The 20,008-nt window shown below is 37.5% G+C and overlaps 1 protein-coding gene across 2 annotated transcripts; it reads left to right on the top strand.

The window, feature by feature from the left end:
• The first annotated feature begins 4,702 nt into the window (after positions 1 to 4,702).
• Positions 4,703 to 9,581, top strand: LOC145133066 (pumilio homolog 2-like). 2 transcript variants are annotated; one of them, XR_013718377.1, is made up of 10 exons: positions 4,703 to 5,953; positions 6,269 to 7,464; positions 7,544 to 7,685; positions 7,781 to 7,888; positions 8,000 to 8,212; positions 8,297 to 8,407; positions 8,493 to 8,687; positions 8,784 to 8,958; positions 9,032 to 9,220; positions 9,311 to 9,581. XR_013718377.1 is itself a non-coding variant. In XM_079068008.1 (9 exons), exons 1-9 carry the CDS (start codon positions 5,300 to 5,302, stop codon positions 9,067 to 9,069), a joined length of 2,832 nt encoding a protein of 943 aa, XP_078924134.1. In that variant the 5' UTR covers positions 4,703 to 5,299; the 3' UTR covers positions 9,070 to 9,581. The 2 variants fall into 2 exon arrangements, 1 of the variants encoding a protein (XP_078924134.1); XM_079068008.1 differs by having other exon boundaries at positions 9,032 to 9,581.
• The last annotated feature ends 10,427 nt before the right edge of the window (positions 9,582 to 20,008 follow it).

Here is a 20,008-nt window from a genome sequence, read left to right as displayed (position 1 = left end):
TCCAACACGGCCCGTGTACCCCTCTGACTCCGAATCCAAACTTGATTTTTCCAACTTTTTCGTTCTTCGCCCGATCATCCCGAAATCTTCACCAATGCTTCCCGACACTTCCCAAAGCGTGTTCCAACCTCCGGTTTACCTGAAAAAGACATGAAAATGTGCAACTAAGGTTGTTCTAGAGACTAACATGAAATATGATGAAATGCAAGACAAATGAAGGGCAATTATGCTAAATAGATGCATGAAATGGGACTAAAAGGTGTGCAAAAAGGTGCACAAATTGCACCTAACAAATCTCCCCAAGCTTAGACCTTTATTGTCCTCAAGAAAGAACAAGAACCGGATAAACATGACGATTTCTAGATGGAAAATGAAATATAGAACAAACGGGGACAGGAAGATCCTAAAAGCTAAGAATGAATGCATGCAATGAAAACTATGAAAAAGAAACATATGTACAAAAGATACTTAAGAAACAAAATGAACCAAAGAAAAAAAAAATTAAGAAGACAAGTAATTTATTTATTTTTTTATAAATATATATAAATATGATCAAACTTTACATCAATGGGGCTCCAATCATTAATACCTAGGCGACCATCCTATACCTTCCACATATCACAGACTCCCAAAGTGAGGAAGACCACGAAACAGTGTAACCCAATAATCCAACCATAGTTTTATTTAAACTTTATACCTTAATTAGCTTTATGGGCGAAAATAACACGGTCCGGGATTTCATGTCCTTAAGACTAGATGGCCAAGAATCAGAATCGACGCATCATTAAGAACCCGTCACGGCGAATCAGCTTTCGCTGAAACAGTGAGCCCACCCGAAGGGGCCCAGCTCCTATGCTTTCACTTTTTCGAGAGCCACAAGTATCATATCACACAGTTCTTCATTCCCCAGATTTGACTTTGAATTGGCTTTTGATTTGATTGAACTTTGATTTGTACTTCGTTTTGAATTTGGAGAGAGGGAAGAGGTGTAGAAATAGGCTCTAGGGTTCCCAAGGAAGCAAGGTGGCCGATTTCCCCTACCCATGGGGTCTATTTATACTATGAGCTACTAGGGTTACATCCTTAACCCTAATTGAATAACTTAGGCCCTAAGCAATCCAATGATCCTTCTAGATTGAGGCTTGGACGAATTCAAGGAGTCCATAACCCTAAATTCGGCCACCCTAAGATCTATAAGGATTCATAGCCCAAGAACACAACTATCACACATTTGACAGTTTAAGCCCCTTTATTCAATTAACCTCTTTTAGTCACCAAATTAATTCCTAATTAATTTATGACTAATATTAATTAAATAATATTATTATTCCTTTAATATATTATTCTCATAATATATTAATATAATAATATCTCTTCTCTCTTCACAAATCACCCTGTCAAGTTGCTATGGTGAAGGCAACCCAAAAGGACCATGCACAACCGGGTCAAGTACTTACCAAATATAGTTACTGACTTAGACACTAATCCAATAGGATTTTCCCCTTATTATTTTATTTTCAATTTTCTTTTATTACAACAATTAAAAAACAATTAAAAATAAAATAAAACAAAAATAAAATCTCTCTCTCTCTCTCTCTCTCTCTCTTTCTCTCTCGGGAACTAGACAATATTGACCAAAATCAAACTCCCAAAATCACCACCACCAATCTCTCCTCCAGCTCCTCCTTCCTAACGTCACTACCACCGTCTCCTTCTAATCGGAACCATTCCTACTTAATCACCACCGCCCCTGATTTCTCTTCCTCCCACGAACCAAGAAGGTTCCAAATACTAATCATGAAAACAAAGATATGAAGGTTTTTGTAACATAAAGATTATTGATTATAGTCATCCGAGAACTAAAGAGAAGAAAATGAGTAAAGAAATCGACTTTCTTTAATTTCTACAACAAAGTGAAATCCTCCCCTCTTCGTTGACCTTTCTTCTTCTTCACCTTCACAACTCCATCCGTAGTTGCTTGTACAAGTATCGCTTGTAAATAAGATATTCGCATCTTCTATTTGGCATCTGGAAGTGAATCGATTTATGAAGTTGTTTCATCTTCTACTTCGCTTAAATTGACTTTAGGGTTCTGATTCTCGATGAGAAACGTTTCTTCCATGGGACCATGAGATTTTGGGGAAAAGAAAACTAAAAGACTGGAATCGGGAAACAAGAACGAATAACACCCATTGTGGATTTGGATTTGGGATGTTGGATGGTGGTGGGTCACGACAGGGGGAGGCGGAGGAGCTGCCACAGTCGACTGTGGTGGCTCTCTTCTCCGGAGAAGTGAGAAACGAGGGAGATATACGAGTTGGAGATGAAAGGGAGGTCGAGGAAGGGATTTTGACGGCATCGGTTGTGGTTTGATCTTGAGTTCGCCCATATCTGATGAACACACACAAAATCAGATATAACACACACATAATCAGATGAACATACACACACAACAAAATCAGATCTCTCTATCTCTCATGTATTTTAGAGGTGTTGTTGGAGGGAACAAACCTTCCAGATTTGGGTCAGAAACCTCATCGGGGGTGGTAATGACATTAGTTTAGCCTATCTGTGATGATGGTGGAATCAATGACTTCATTAGCAGATCACAAAAGGCAGGGCAATTGATGGATTAGCACAATAACTAGGGTCTCACAAGATCTCGACATCACAAACCCTTTGGAACTATGATTGTTATCAAGCTTGAAGGACGAATGGAAGTAAAGGGGTGTCGATGACATTACAGGTTGGTGAATCCATTATTGATGATTTCTAGATCGATTATAAAAAGTATTCTTAAGTGTGTATTTGTTTGTATGTGGAGTTCTTGATAAAAAAAACAAACCCCAAATTGTTTCAGGGGCGTGATTTTGATTTTTAAAGAAGATGAAGATATGTAAAAAAGATGATGATGGTGTTTTGTGGATTGTCTTCTGGAGAGAGAGAGAGAGAGAGATAGAGAGAGAGAGATATATATTTTCTTTTTTTCTTTTTCTTTTTTTGATTTCTGTAATAAAAAAATTAAAAAAGGGAAAATACCAAGGGCAAATCCGTCATTATAAAAAGTTCTAAAATTTTTGGACTAAACTCGCAACAAAACGAAACTATTGGACCATCCTTGCGAGCCAAACCCATTTTGGACCAAAGTTGCTAGTTTTGATATACCACAGGGACCATTCTTGCAATTTTGTCTTTCAAGAAAACAGTTTATGAAAAATAGGTCTTATTTCATCTAGTTTTCATCATAACATATTTTGGATGCTTAACTTCAAAATCATAACAACTAGCAAAGTACTCGCGGCTACGCCGCTTTTAGGGTAATATGGAATAAATGAGCAAACTTTAAAAGATATGTGTTAAAATTGTAAATCACCACAAATAGGAGAGAAAATCGACAGCCCTTAAAATTAGATGTTAAAAGTATACAAATAAAAGAAGGGACACTGGTAGAGAAAATCCAAAAATGTTGTGGCAATAATGTTAAAGTTGCCAAAGTTGGAAAAATATGGTGGTAAAATTCTAAATGAGGTTTTTTTGTGTTTTTTATGTCAAAATGTAAAAGTTTTTACTACAAGGACGAAAAATGTCAAATTCATTAAAGATTTGTGGCAAAAACACCACAATGTAAACTTTTGGCTGCAAGGACTATAAGTGTCAAAGTCATTAAAGATTTATGTCAAAAATCTAAAGTCACAAAAACTTAATCAAAACATAAAAATGTAAAAATTTTGACTTTAGGGACTAAAAGTGTCAAATTCACTAAATACTTGTGGTAAAAACCTAAAGGTAAAAAAATTTACTATTGCTAAGCTCCTTTAGATTTAATATATATATATATATATATATATATATATATATATATATATATATATATATATATATATATATATAATGATTATGTAACACAGTTAATCGACTAATAAATTATAATACATTACGTTGTAAAATTCCAATATAAGAATACATTATTTTGAATTTTTAACATCTTAAAATGGATATAAATTAGAAGAATACCATTTTTCTCTTATCTATCTATTAGAAGATATTTACTATTGCTAAGCTCCTTTAGATTTAATATATATATATATATATATATATATATATATATATATATATATAATGATTATGTAACACAGTTAATCGACTAATAAATTATAATACATTACGTTGTAAAATTCCAATATAAGAATACATTATTTTGAATTTTTAACATCTTAAAATGGATATAAATTAGAAGAATACCATTTTTCTCTTATCTATCCATTAGAAAATATTTACTATTGCTAAGCTTCTTTAGATTTAATATATATATATATATATATATATATATATATATATATATATATATATATAATGATTATGTAATGCAGTTAATCGACTAATAAATTATAATACATTACGTTGTAAAATTCCAATATAAGAATACATTATTTTGAATTTTTAACATCTTAAAATGGATATAAATTAGAAGAATACCATTTTTCTCTTATCTATCCATTAGAAGATATTTGTCACTTGGTCAATCAAGCCCCTGCCAAAATTATATTCCTTTACTGATTTATCACTTTCTACGAACAAAAATATAGCCCAGATCCAGACACAACTAAAGTTCCAAAAATAAAAATTATGAAAAGAATATTATAAACAAAAAAGAAAAAAAAAAGAAAAAACCCAAGTTACTGTATTTAATCTCTTCATAGTAGTGAGTAGTTGAAAAACAAAACCCTAAAGGGGTTCTTTGTAAGAACCAATTCGCCGCCGGATCGATCTCTTTCACTTCTTGCTCTCAGTTTTTCTTGATACATGTAACTCAAACAGAACCTTCATCATCATCGGTTTTCATTTACCTAAATATTTCTTGTTTTTTGGCAACCCTTTTCTCCGAAGTTGCTGTTTTTGCAATCCAATGTGAAACCAGTTGAACATGTTGCCAAAAGTTGTTCTTTTTTGTTTTCCATTCGTCTTTGTTCTTTGATCATCAAAATTTTTTGTTCAAGGTGTAAGCGTGTTTCAGCTGTTCTGTTTTTTGATCGAAGTTTTGATCTTTATGGGTTTTAAGTGCTGATTTTTAGCCTCTTTGGTGTTCAATTTATATTCCTTAATTTTGTTTTGCTTAGGGTTTTTAGGGTTTGTGGTACGTGAGTGATCAAAGATTCGATTTTATAGTGTAAGCAGACATAATTTCTCTGTGTAATCATCTGAGTTTCTTAATTTTGTGAATTATTTCTCCTTTCCTGGTATAATTTGCATAGTTTTGTATTACTCTTTGAGCTATGAACGCATAATTTCATCTGTCAAGATGTTATCCGAATTGGGTAGGAGACCTATGATCAGTGGCGGCGGCGATGGTTCATTCGGAGACGAATTCGAGGAGATAGGATTGTTGCTACGTGAACAAAGACGTGAAGCCGATGATCGTGAAAAGGAGCTAAACATGTATCGGAGTGGCTCAGCACCGCCCACGGTAGAGGGTTCGTTAAGTGCAGTCGGTGGTCTATTTAACACTAATCATGGCCAAAACAACGGTCTACCTTTCTCTGAATTCGCCGGCGGCAATGGATTCACGTCCGAGGAAGAACTCAGGGCTGACCCAGCTTACTTATCTTACTATTATTCAAACGTGAATTTAAACCCTAGATTGCCACCACCACTATTGTCGAAAGAAGATTGGCGGTTTACTCAGAGGTTGCAGGGCGGTGGAAGTTCGGGTTTGGGCGGGATCGGAGATAGAAGGAAAGCAAATAGGACCGACGGCGGCGGTGGCAGCGGAAGTGGCGGCGGCGGTATGTCGCTTTTTTCTATGCCGCCTGGTTTTAACTCAAAGAAACAGGAGAATGATAACTCCGATGCCGAGAAAGTCAAGGTTTCAGCTGAGTGGGGCGGCGATGGGTTGATCGGTTTGCCTGGTTTAGGATTAGGTAGTAAACAAAAGAGCCTTGCTGAAATTTTCCAGGTAATTATTTATTTTTTACATCAATTTTTGATGTATATGACATAAAATGAACTTCAGTTATATTACCAATGATAACATTATGCTTGTATGAGGAAGAAAACCATTGCTTATGGGGTGTCAATTTTTGATTTTTTCACATATCGGTTGTTTGGATTTGCAATATAACCATTTTTATTAAGTAATTTTTAATGTGTTTACATATAGTATAAATTTTTACCTACAAACCAACCAAACATATCATGGAATGTAATCACCAATTCCTTTACCTGTCAATTCCATTCCAGTGAAAGAACTAAAATGTGGTTATTTATGCAGGATGATTTGAGCCGATCTGCTCCACATTCCGGACACCCGTCTCGACCTGCGAGCCGTACTGCATTTGAAAATCCCGATGAAACCCTTGGTCCAGTAGATGCTGAGCTGGCACAGCCACATGGCACAAAGGGCCCACCAACCTCATACTCTTATGCTGCAGCTTTAGGTGCTTCTTTATCAAGAAGCACCACCCCTGACCCCCAACACATTGCTAGGGTACCTAGCCCCATCCCTACCCCAATAGGGGGTGGGCGGGTCAACCCGCCCGATAGAAGAAACCCTAATAGCCCAAACTTATTCAATGGGCCCACTTCTCACCCCAAAGACCAATCTGACTTGGTCAACGCTCTTTCCGCCATGAATCTCTCAAACGGTGTGATTGATGAGCCTAATTCCGATGATCAGAATGCTTTTTATCATCGGAATCAGAAAAATAACAAGAATAATAACTTGTACTTTGATGGATCTTCAAGTAACTTGCAATTCGACGGTGGATACTCCATAAATTCACCACAAATGATGTCCAATCAGCACGGAAACATAAACCTCCCACCACTTTTTGAAACCGCAGCAGCAGCGTCCGCCATGGCGTACCCCGGAATGGAATCGCGATTCACTTTGGAATCACAAGCCATGAACAGAATGGGAAACCAAATGACTGGAAACGCACTCCAAGCTTCTTTCATGGACCCGATGTATCTCCAGTACTTAAGATCAACCGAATACGCTGCTGCTGCCCAAATTGCTGCCCTGAATGACCCGACTATTGACCGGAATTACAATCTCAGGAATTCATACACCGATCTCCTTCAAAAAGCATATTTAGGAACTTTATTGCCCCCTCAAAAATCACAGTATGGTGGTGTTCAATATGTAGGGGCATCTGCTAGTCCACATCATCATGGGTATTATGGGAACCCGGGTTTTGGGGTTGGGTTATCGTATCCGGGTAGCCCGTTAGCAAGCCCACTGCCCAATTCTCCGGGCGGGCCGGGCAGCCCGATTAGGCTTGGTGAACTTAACACACGATACTCTCCTCAAATGAGAAATTTAGGTGGGGGAAGTGGTGTGATGGGACATTGGCATTTAGATGGTGGTGATAATACCTTTGCTTCTTCTTTGTTAGAAGAGTTTAAGAGTAATAAAACCAAGTGTTTTGAGCTTTCTGAAATCACAGGTCATGTTGTTGAGTTCAGGTATTTCCATACAAAAATCCAATTTCTTTTCTTTTTGTTTTTATTCATGAAAAATTTATATTTGATTTTTTTTTATTAGTGCGGACCAGTATGGAAGCCGTTTCATTCAACAGAAACTTGAAACTGCAACTACAGAAGACAAAAACATGGTGTTTCAGGAGATTTTTCCTCAGGCTCTTACTTTGATGACTGATGTGTTTGGAAATTATGTGATTCAAAAGGTTTTGTGAATAATTTATATTCTTATTTTCAAATTACAAATTTACAACATGAAAAATTCGTCTTTTTTTTGATTGCTTGATTGTTGTTGTTTCAGTTCTTTGAGCATGGAATGCAAGGACAAAGGAGGGAATTGGCTGGAAAGCTAATGGGACATGTTTTGACACTTAGCCTTCAAATGTATGGCTGTCGAGTTATTCAAAAGGTAAAGTTTGGTACGTGGGAATCACATAAGGAATGGAATCGTGCATTCCATTTCAATTTACATAATGAAATGGAATTAGAGATTAATCTTTTTGATGTAATTGATTGATAGGCAATTGAAGTTGTTGACATGGACCAAAAGATCAAGATGGTGGAGGAGCTTGATGGCCACATCATGCGTTGTGTACGTGACCAAAATGGGAATCATGTTATTCAAAAATGCATTGAATGTGTTCCTGAAGATCACATTCAGTTCATTATAACAACTTTCTATGATCAAGTTGTCACCCTTTCAACCCATCCATATGGGTGTCGTGTCATACAGGTTAGAAATACTGATAATCTTTGTTATAACTTTTGATTATCTTCAAATAATTGAGAATATTAATAAACTTTTGGTGATTTCCAGAGGGTGCTTGAGCACTGTGAGGATCCAAAAACACAGAGCAAGGTGATGGATGAAATACTTAACTGTGTAAGCATGCTAGCACAAGATCAGTATGGAAATTATGTTGTTCAGGTGATTTTTAGCTTTGTTTTAAATTTGAATATCTTGGAAGCTTTCTTGAAATCATGCTTATTTTTCTTCAACTTTCTTGAAACAGCATGTGTTGGAACATGGAAAACCGAATGAACGATCAATAATAATTCAAGAATTAGCTGGGAAGATTGTACAAATGAGTCAACAGAAGTTTGCATCAAATGTTGTTGAAAAATGTTTGACTTTTGGTGATGCAAGTGAACGCCAGCTACTTGTGAATGAGATGCTTGGTACTACTGATGAAAATGAGCCTCTTCAGGTTTTTTTTTTCCTTCCCTCCATTTTCATTTTTTTATAAAGTTTCATGTTTTTTTTTTGAGTTATGTGTAATGTTTGGGTTTCTTTTTGTATTCAGGCAATGATGAAGGACCAATTTGCAAATTATGTGGTGCAAAAAGTACTTGAAACTTGTAGTGACCAAGAACGTGAGCACATATTGTCCCGAATTAAGGTTCATTTGAATGCGCTTAAAAAATACACTTATGGAAAACATATTGTAGCTCGTGTAGAGAAACTTGTTGCTGCTGGAGGTATGTTTTCATTTTTTTTTTTGTATTTGTTTGTTATAAGCATCTTACTTTAATTTCTTTCTATTGATTGTAGAAAGGAGAATTGCTGCACAGTTGCTACATGCAACATAAGAGGAGGAGGAGGAGGAGGAGGCATAGGAAACGAAGTTGTACAGCTAACGAAGGCTAGTTTGAGCTACCCTTTTTCATCACTGTGTCTTTCTCCTAGTAGAAGAAAGAGGCTCTAATAGATAAGGGCCAAATTTGCAAATAAAGTTTGCTTGTACGTGAAAACTGTAAATTCTGTAGTTTTTTTAAGGTTTATATACATAGTTTATAAGAATCTGAGACGCTTTAGGGGTCTTTTTGTAAGGCTCCTGATGCTAATGCAGAGGCAGTATAATGATGATGATGATGATGATGATGATGATGATGATGATGACAGTGTGTGTTTGTTCTTGAAAGAGGTGTAAAGATGACTGGAAAGGAAAAAAGGTGGTAGTTTTGTGACTGTACAAAAATGAAAAATGTTGCCCATATCGAAGAGAGTTTATTATGTTTGTAGGCAGAAAGTTGGGAGTTATCGTTTTCACGTATGCTATTTCAACAGTTTTTTTATGCAATTTTATAATCACTTTATGTTTCTTCGTTTTTTTTGGTTGTTAGTTTTATAGGGGTGTGTTGGAATTGGGGTTTGATTCTGTTTCATTCTAGTGTTTGGGATGCCAAATTGGTAGGTGTCGAAGGGTTATATTGTGGATTCACTTGGGACTTTTGCTCTTGAAGAAATCCTTGTAATGTTTTAGATGTCCACAATAGGAGTTTTTTAAGAGTTTTTTCATTAGTTTTATTTTTCGAAAAAGAAAAGACAACTTTTTCAATAGGTTGAAAGCAATTGAAAAGTGAAAAAGCTCAAACTAAAACTTTTTTATAAAGTATTTTTAAAGTGCAAAACCGATTTTTTTGCTTGATTTTAGTTTTAGTGAAAAACTGCATCATGTTAAAATTTATTCTAACGTCAATTTATCAGATTTTAGCTTTATGAGGGAACTAAGCGAATCCAAATATTTTAATCTATGTGTTTTCTGACCTAAAATTTGAAAATTTTGGTTCGATTTTGGTTTTGGTGAAATACTGAATTAAACAGAACAATGTTAATTCCTAATCGGGTATCACTCTTCCGAGACCAAACAGCCATCCCGGACCCAAAAATTCATTGTGAATCCATATTGCTCATTTCGGACCCTCCGAATCACTCTTTTGGATACAGCTATTCCGAGATTCATTTTCTATATTCATCTCGGTCTCATGTTCTATTTGGACCCACCCATTCGCAATTAAACTCCGAGACCATATGTGGATCAATATTGTGAATCCACTTTCCCTGTCTCGGACTCACCCAACCCAAAACCCACTTCGTACCCCTTTAAACTTCGAAATTCATCCATTCCTTTTATTTTGTTTCATTTTTTTTAGAACCCATTTCTTTTTAAGTTTTTTATTATAACCAATTTATTCCTTGATTTTATTTTTAAACCAATTAGATTTATTTAACACCCATTATTTTTTAATACCGATTATTTTGGATACTTCACATTTTCAGCAGGTTATTCTTCAGAGATTATTTGGTGCATTATCACTCGAGTTCGGAATACTGAAGACGTTGTGTGATTCGACATTGTGCTCTACGGTTCAACAGTCGAGGGGGAGACTGTGAACATGATTGGTTTTTGGGGACTGATCACATTCGAAGATTGAGATTTCATACTTTTATTCAGAGATTGGGGTTTCTCTGTTTGTTCTTTGATGCTAGAGATTCCATTGCTATATTCTGAGATCACGACAGCTTCAACACTTCCGAGACGCTTCAGCACCAGACCTACCGGACCTGCCTGTCAGATGTTCTGCCTTTTATCACTACATTACCCTCACCATTTCCGACCATTTAGGGGGAGATTGTTGGAGCATGAAAATGCTCTACAATGTTGAGCGTTTATTAGGTTAGAATATTCCCTTGTATGAAAAGTATATTCCTTCCACTAGTATATAAAGTGGATGTGATGGTCATTTTATTGTAAGTGTTCACTATGTAGACTTTGTAGTTTAGAGAGAGTGTGGTGGGATCTCTCCCAGTGTTCTTGTAATATTTTATATCTCTCTATTTATCTACTACAGTTTTACTCACATATCTTGTTCATCATGTTCATACACGATTATCTTCTTGGTAATATCTTCCACACCGATCCAATCAATAAAATGGGAACCTACAAAAGTTTGCAACTTTATGGCTTAGGACGATCCTAGGGACCTGGATCTAAGTTTTGGGCGTTAGGTCCTAATGGAATAAGTCATGGAGGTGGTTTTGGGTTGGCAGACCAATACGCTGGGCGTACTCCCATGTACGTTGCGCGTACTGGGTCAACACCCCGATTCTGAGTCAACACCAGTGTATGCTGGGCGTACATGCTGAGTACGCCGCGCGTACACAAACAGTGGGCAAAAAGGATTTTGGGCTTTCGGTTTTGTTGGGCCCTGGACTTGTTTAGCTTGGGCCTCAAGCTCACCTGTTGTAACAAGGAATTTTGGGCCTATGACCATGTTAGATGGCTTTGGGCCATATTGGGCCTTAGAAGCCTTTTGGTTGGGCTTGGATACTTTTGGGTTGTCATGGATTTGGGCCTTGGAGGGGGGAGGCCCAATAAGGCAAAGGTAAAGGAACCTTTTTGCCTTAAGTTACGGAATAAGGTTTTAGACCTTCGGGTTAGAATGTGACCTAATTGCTGATTAGGATTTTATGCTTGTGCGATAGGGAGAGGAGTTCGCGAGTCATTCGATGAGTACGATTTGACACCCACAGTTTGAGGTGAGTCTTCCTTCGCAGTCGTCGTGGCTCGAAGGCACCAGGGACGACCCATTAGTTATGTTATAACATGATGATTGTCTTTTTGATAATTTATAGTCACGTCTGTATTTGTATGATGACTCGGTGATTACTGTTATGATATTATGTGGTAGTAGTAGGGGGTGAAATTGACCCAATATCCGGTTGAAATAGACCGAAGGGGTAGGCCAACACCTAGATATGCTTGGCAATATCCAGTTGAGATAGACCAAAGGGTTAGGCTAGCACCCAGATATGCTTGGCAGTATCCGGTTGAAATAGACCGAAGGGGTAAGCCAACACCCATATATGCTTGGCACTATGTTTGTTCAGTATGTTTATGTAGTATGTTTGATTAGTATGTAGCATGTTGGGGGAACTCACTAAGCTTTGTGCTTACAGTTTTCAGTTTCTGTTTCAGGTACCTCTAGTTCGAAGGGGAAGGGCTCGACTAGATCGCACCGCATCACTCCATGTTTTTCCACACTTAGTGATTTTGGGATTTTTACTCTGATATTATGATACAATGTCTCTCTTTTGAATACTTTGGTATTAGTTTCTTGTGAATGGAATGAATTTAAAAAAAAAGTATTTGTATTTTTGGGATGTTACAACACGTCTTTGCCAAATCTGCTTACAAAATCCCAAAGAGATTCCTTAGGATTCTGGAGCACTTGATAGAGATCACTAGTGATCCTTTCGAATGTCATTGATAATCCATTTCAAGGCTGATGTTGTGAGAGTGGAACCAAAACCCTTGAATAAATAGGTTTCTTTTAAGTGTGATGGAACATAGATGATTTCCATCCTTTCCCTGTATTTTGCTATGTGCTCCTCAGGATCCGTAGTTCCATCGTAAGGCTTCATGCTGGGAGTCCATAATCATTTTGGAACTTTAGTATTGGCTATAGCTGAAGCGAATCTCGAGATCATGTGGCTTGTGGGGGATACTTTCAGTATAGCTTGGACCATTCCTGGTACGCTCGAGATCATATGTCTGAGTTTTTGAAGTTTCCTAGCCATGATCGGACTTATCCTTGCATCAAGATCTATTGAGTTAGTATAAAAGGCGTTATTATTCAATAAGTTACTAGCGTTTTTATTATGAGGAGTAGTGAAAGTTTCGTCAAGATCCTAAATCATATGAGCTTGATTGGGTGGGGTTACACCCCAAGTCGAAACGACGGAGGATCTTGGAGCTGTAGTCTCTGGATGTTTCCCTAAGGATCCTGTGTTATCAAAATTAAGGATCATGGGCTACACGATTGAGGGTGTCGCCTCCTAGGTTTTACGAATCTCTGCCCTTATCCTTTCCACCTCTTTGAGTAGTGTTTTGTTGTCTTCCTGTTGCTGAGCCACCTGTCGCGTCAACGTCTTCATCGTGGAGAAGATTTCTTGTTAGAAATCGAAGCAGGAGGATCCTAGGATCCTGGATTCCCATGGATAGCGATTGGAGAAGATTTCTTCTTCGACGCATTGGAAGTTTTCCTTTGACCAGGGGTTCCGCTTGGAGGTGGTGGAATATATGTTGAAGAAATAGGAGGAATAGAGGAAAAAGATAGGGTTGGTTGTGTAAACATTGTTTTCGAGAATTATGAACACCATGGCCCCACGGTAGGCACCAAATTGTTTTGATCAAAAATCGACTAAGAGGATTTTAACCAAATTGAATGAGAGGCTGTGGTGTTGTGAATAATGTGAGTACTGAATTGAGATAAAAATAACACGAGTGGTTTACAAGGAAAGCCCTTGATCGTTGCTAGGATCTACGACATAAAACCTTGGGAGGTGATAATGATCACCTACGTTGTATGATCTTATTGATTTGAATGTAAATTACAGAAATGATGATAGAAATACGATTACAAGTGTTTACCTAGCTCTAGGTCTGTAAGGTGCCAAAAGGTTTTGCCAGTTGTGTATGTTTTACAAATGTATATATAGTCTAGGTTAAGTTACTAAAAGTCTGATATTTCCGGGATCCTGTTGAACTGGTATTTGCAACGTGCTTTGACTTTGTATTCCCGAATTTTAAGCCTGGTTGAAGTGATTCTTCGTTGTGAATGAGTCTTATGTTGACCATTTCTGCACATGTGAGAAATAAGCAATAAATCTAGCTGTTAAACTTGTTAGGAAATACTAATGGCGATGTTCAGGATTCTGATGTATGTTCGGGATCCTAAGACTCCTTTAAGATCCGGGATCCTAGATAGGTTTAAGGATCCTTAGATATGTTTGAGATCCGGGATCCTGAATAGGATTGAGGATCTAGGCCCTAACACGATGCATGCACTCAACCGGAGCTCAAGTAAAGTCCCGTTTGATTGTTAATGATTGAGAAAGTGCTTACTGGAAAAGGCATGTCTAGGTAATAAATTCTAACTAAGTAAGAAACCATATTGTTTGATTGTATATCTGACTGAATGTGTTGACTGATGTAAAATGACCATTTTACCCTGCTGTTCTATACAATGATGGATGAAGTTCCTGAATAATTATAAAAACATACAGATTGTCATACAAAATGTATGAATTCAACAAATATGTGTTCACGTGTTCAACAACAAAAGGTATGTATGAATTCAAAGGATATACATACATATATATATATATATATATATATATATATATATATATATATATATATATGTGTGTGTGTGTGTGTGTGTGTGTGTGTGTGTTCAATAACAAAAGGTATATATGAATTCAATTGAAAACAAAAAATCAATTAACTTTATGTTGAGGTATGTATGAATTTTACAACAAAACCAATTAAATAACAAACATTCAAGAGAAAAAAATCTGAACTTTTACAGAACATCAAACATTCAAGAGCAAAAAATTGGAACATTCATCAAACATGAACTAGAAAAATCGGAACTTTAAGGGCAAAAAAAGAAATAAAATCAGAACTTTTAGAGAACAAAAAACTTTCAAGAGAAAAAAATAAGAACATTCACTAAACATAAACAGAAAAATCAGAACTTTAAGAACAAAAAAATCAAAATGTTGGGACTTTTAGAGTAGAAGGCGTACCTGATGAGAAGAGGCATACGTCAATCAGTGGGTGACAGATGGAGAAATCGTCGATGGTGCTTGCTGGCTACGAGAGAAGAAGCATGGATATCGAGGCACTGAAAGAGAAGAAGAATCAGATGGAGGAACTAAAAGAGGAGGGGTATGGGAAGGGAACAATTAAAATATTTTTCTCCCCTTCTCAGTCAGCTGATTCCCGTTTCTTTCCGAGCCAGATTTTGCTTTATGACTCAGACGCCCAAAATTGATTTACCAAACACCTTTAGCTGATTGAGTCGGCCAAAAATGTCTGACCCAACTCATTCATATGCATATCAAAAATAACCTAAATGATCCGTAGGATACCCATTCATGTTGATATTTTATATGTGTTATAGTATGATATGCATGCTAGAATGCCTGCTTAGGAGAGATGCCTTTTTGTGACTGATATGTGAATTGTTAGAGATGAATGATAGTGTGTAGGCTAAGGATCTTCAGGAATTGAGTTTTATAATTTCCTGATCATTATTATGCCTTCTTGCCTTTTGGATTTGTTGCTCGAATGTTGTTTACTTTGTGGTATGTGAAACATATATTGATGTTAATTAACTATTAAGCGAATACAGTAGGTTCCATGCCACAAATATTAAATGGTTTTTAGAATGCTTGATTTGGATCTACTGTGCAACTCTTACTTGAGTCCAACCATTGTAGTGCATGATCTCTTAGTTAGAGGACTGTAAAATCTTTCTTACATGTAATTGTATTCGTAAGATAGTTAATTGACATTGGTAGTATTTTCTTCCATGGATGATAGTATGATGGGGTGGGAATTGATAGTGACTTAGGAAGAGTGTTAGAATGTGCTAGTTTGGGTACTTACATAATAGAAAGCCTAGAAGGAGAATCTAGGAAGATCGGTAGGGTGTACTCGTTCGAGCATGGGTATATATGATTAGATCGGTTGGTTTTGGTCATAAGTAGTGACTTGGGAACCTTGAGATAATTCTTGGGACAAGTACAGATCGATGTGGAAGGTAGTATGGCTCAATACTACCGAAAGCACAATATTTGTATGGGGATCAAGAAGAGCTGAAAAGGTTACTAAGGAACTGGCTAAGGGTAGGTAGCATGGTTTGGCACAATGATTTATTGCAGAATGTTTCGGTCTTTATTGGTATTTTGATTATGGTTGTTCCGGATGTGGACGAGTCCAATAATTATTTGAGCCTTAGTGGCCATGGTGTATTGGGTATGAATAGTGCAGACCTGTGTGACTTAGCTGATTCTAAGGTCTCAAGGGCCTTGTTCGAAGTAGTTCCATTTTGAGTCATAAGACTCAAGTTGGAAGCGATTGTGATGATCAACTCCAGGATTGCAGCCTGAGGCTGGGTGGTCGGCAGGTGGTTTAAGACATCATTTCCTATGATGGAGATATGCTCTTCCAGTCTCCCATGTTCGAGGGAGTGAAAGAGAGAGAGAGAGAGAGAGAGAGAGATTGGGCATATTATATCATATTTGAAATGTAGACCCAACACGGTGTTAGTGAGCGGGTGCAGGTTCAAGAACAACCATAGTGGGAGATTAAGGCTTTGGATATTCATCTGAATGGTATAGGTAGTTGAAGATGTCACAAAAATTGTAGGAATGAGTAAGAGGGTTCTTGTGGTATGGTTGCCTTGAGATATTTCAGATATGGACAAGAGAGCCATTTTAGTTGGTACTGTTGGAGTTATTGGCAGTGAATGTGCATGGGATTCTTAATGTTTAGAGGCAATTATGTTTGGGAAAGTTTCCGAGGTCTTCATCAGAGATTCGGAGTTTCCTTATGATTGGTTGGTCTTTATACGAAGGGTCATCTTATGTTGTGTTTTGCATTCTGGGAGTCAAGGTTGGTATGTATCTGGTTGAGACAGTCTGAGGCTTTGTTGTTTGAGACGTTATTTGGTGCTGGATCGAATGCTAAGTGGGGGGAAACTGGGTATTCTTCTTGAAGGATCTTCGGTCAGTTTGATTTTTGTGGTTTAGTGCAATGAGTCAGATGAATTTATGTTTCAAGTGTGCGAGGTTTTGGTTCAACTTTTTTTATGCATAAAGAAGAAAAAATAGGTTATCATTGAATCGGCCGTGGTTAGGAAATTACCTTGTTGTGTTTCTCAAGGATCCGTTGCAGTTCTTCATGACATGAAGAACTCAAGAATTGGTCAACTCGTGGGTACAGAGCAAGTTGCCATCAACTTTATCTCTTCAGGTATGCATGGGTTATCTTCACAGCAGGAAGCTGTTGGGTAAGGAACTTATTATGACCAATAGTTCCTTTAGGGAATGCCAACCATTTGGTTCGCTCAGGTTGGGTATCAATTTTTTTTTGAGAAATTGGTTAGCTCACAGTATGGATCGCTGTCTACAGCCAAGGATGGACAGTTGTTAACCTGCCAATCAACTTTAGAGTTTGGTATGTGTAATTTCACATGGGCTTCATTTAGTAGTGTGTTGGATTATTAGGTTTAGTTTGTCACTCCTTTTTCAATCGTTGGTTATTTAATTCATCGTCAACAACTGAGGTTGTTCCAAAGTTTCAAGTTGTGTTAGTTGAAGGTGTAATTGGCACATTAACCTTTCATTAAGTTCTGTCAGGTGTGTATCTAGGTTTTTGGGTAAGTGCACCATTGATTGTTTTGTTGTGGAATCGTTGTTTCTAGTAGTGTAACACCAGTGTTCCAGGTATGTTTAATTGTTGCTCAATTCTTTAAAAAGTATGCAAATATGGTCCCTACGCTGGGCGTACGAGATAGGTACGCCGGGCGTAGGCAGGTAAGTGAGGATTGCGAGTCCCTTGCGTACGTAGGGCGAACGCATAGGTATGCTGGGTGTACGACTTTAGAGGGAAAACCCTAATTTTTAGGGTTTGGAACCTATTTAAGGATCATTATGGCCTTACACCCTTTCTTAACTCCAGTCTCCACCTCTCTTAGCCTCTTTTTCAACACCCTAATTGAGTGTGTGTGTTTTATAGCTTAGAAGGTCATTTTGGGTGTCCTTGGTGGTGAAGGAAGACTCTTAAAGTTGTGGTGTTTCACTCAAGCCTTTGGATCCAACAATTACTCTCCCTTGTGCACCTTCTGGAGGTATAAAGCTCCAACCTTGATGCACATTTATTTAGATCTAATTTATAGTAAGATTTCTTCATTAATGGTTCCATAGCCTTGGATTTTGTGAGTTGAGTAACTCCAGACCTATTGAGAAGAGTTTCCTTTTATTTTAGAGCTCAGTGGTTCATAAAAATGGGACCTTGGTCCTTCCCAACCATGCATGATGAATCCACTAAGCCTTTTGGTCATGAATAAGACTTAGAGTTAGATTTTGGACTTCTTGTAGCCATGCAAAGGCATAAAGTTTGCAACTTTATGATTCTAGATATTCATTAGACTTGTATCTGAAGTTTGGACGTAAGGTCTTAAGACATTAAGACCTTAATAGAATTTTTATGAATCTGTCTAGTACGCTGGGCGTAATCCAGGGTATGTTGGGCGTACCTGGTTGCGACCTCCTAAACCTTTCGAGGACGAGATGTATGTTGGGCGTAGCTCGGTGTACGTCGGGCGTACGCTCAGGAAGCCTTTTGGGCCGTTTTGAGACTTTGGGTCACTAGGGAGCTTTTGGGTTGGGATTGTTAGGCCATGTATGGAGAGGCAAATTGGTCTTTTTCCTTTGGTAGGATACTTTATGTTTTGGACCATTATTATGGGTTAAACCCCGATTATTAGCTAGGGTTATTGTTGGATTATGATTAGTGTGAGGAGTCATGTTAGTAGCATCTCTAGTGTGCGATACAGTTATCTTCTGTTAGAGGCGAGTCTTCTCACTGTATCCGTGGGTCGAAGGCACCAATTCCGTCCCATTATTTTGTTATGTAGAATGCTAGATGTTATGTGAATTTTATATGTTTTCATGATTGGGTTGAAATAAACCCCATGGTTGGGCCCATATTTGTTGACCGGGTTGAAATAAACCCTAGGGCTGGGCCCATTATTGCATTACCGGGTTGAGATAAACCCCAGGGCTGGGTCCATATTTGTTTGATCGTGTTGAAATAAACCCCAGGGCTGTGCCCATATTTATGTTTTGGGTTGGAAAATACCCCAACTCTAGGCCTAGTTGCATGTTTGGTATGTGGTACTTTGGGGAACTCACTAAGCATTGTGATTATAATTTATGTTTATGGTTTTAGGTACTTCCGGTACGAAAGGGAAGGGTCCGACGTGATGACACAACATCCTCCGCTCACAACTTCTGCACTTTTTAGATATTTTTACTCTGATGTTTTGGATGTTGTACATTGTGATTGATCTGGAACTATTTGGTGATTGAAACTATCAATTTTAAAACGAATTTTTTTATCATTGTTTTTGGGGATGTTACAAATTGGTATCAGTGCCTTGGTTTGAGGGATTCGGGCACACGTTCGGGTGTGTCAGAACTCAAACTGAGGAAATGATAATCTTTTCAAAAGAAAAAAAATTGAACTTCTAAAAAGAATTTTACAACGTAAAAAGGGGTGCGATGCGTGCAATCAACCGAGCTCAAGTAAGTGGTTCCCAAGTTACCCATACCTATGTATTATGATTAGTATGCTTGATATGTGAATTGCATGCTAGATTAGGGCTAAGGATAACTTCAAGAATCATATGATAGAATTACCTGATTTGCATGATGCCTTATAGCCTAGGAGGATTGGATGCTATGTATTACTTGGAATTGATATCGGCTCAGTTAATTGCTAAGTGTATGCTTTTAAAGTTGTATATGATTAGGATCATATAGCCCAAGAATGTTCGATTTAGCCTCATTTCCTTTTCCTTGTTTGGTTGTGGACTTAGGGTAGAATCATCATTTGACAGTCTATATGATTTCGTTTTGTGTATAACTTGTATGCATAAGGCAACCAACGATGTTGATTGATGTTCTCGGTATTGCAAGCGATGGAATTGAGAATCCCTAAGAAAGTCTAGGATTTGTATGTTGTTTAGCAAAGGATTGGTATATAGATTTAGTGTGGTGATTTATAGGAACCAGGACGGCCCTTGAGGAAGGTACAAATAGTTATGAAAGGTAGTAGTGTGCCCGCACTACTGGAAGCACAAGATCTGTACTCGAGACATAGACAAACTT

This window comes from Lactuca virosa, chromosome 8 (genome assembly GCF_052849685.1).
Source record: "Lactuca virosa cultivar CGN04683 chromosome 8, Lactuca_virosa_CGN04683_v6, whole genome shotgun sequence".
Classification (NCBI taxonomy): domain Eukaryota; kingdom Viridiplantae; phylum Streptophyta; class Magnoliopsida; order Asterales; family Asteraceae; genus Lactuca; species Lactuca virosa.
This window is presented reverse-complemented; position numbering and strand designations above follow the sequence as displayed.

Bases quoted from the DNA above. Each gene is read 5' to 3' on its own strand.
- LOC145133066 (XM_079068008.1), top strand. From the start codon at position 5,300: ATGTTATCCGAATTGGGTAGGAGACCTATGATCAGTGGCGGCGGCGAT. The intron at 7,465-7,543 runs GTATTTCCATAC...TTTTTTTATTAG, and splicing joins GGTCATGTTGTTGAGTTCAG to TGCGGACCAGTATGGAAGCC. The intron at 8,213-8,296 runs GTTAGAAATACT...GGTGATTTCCAG, and splicing joins ATGGGTGTCGTGTCATACAG to AGGGTGCTTGAGCACTGTGA.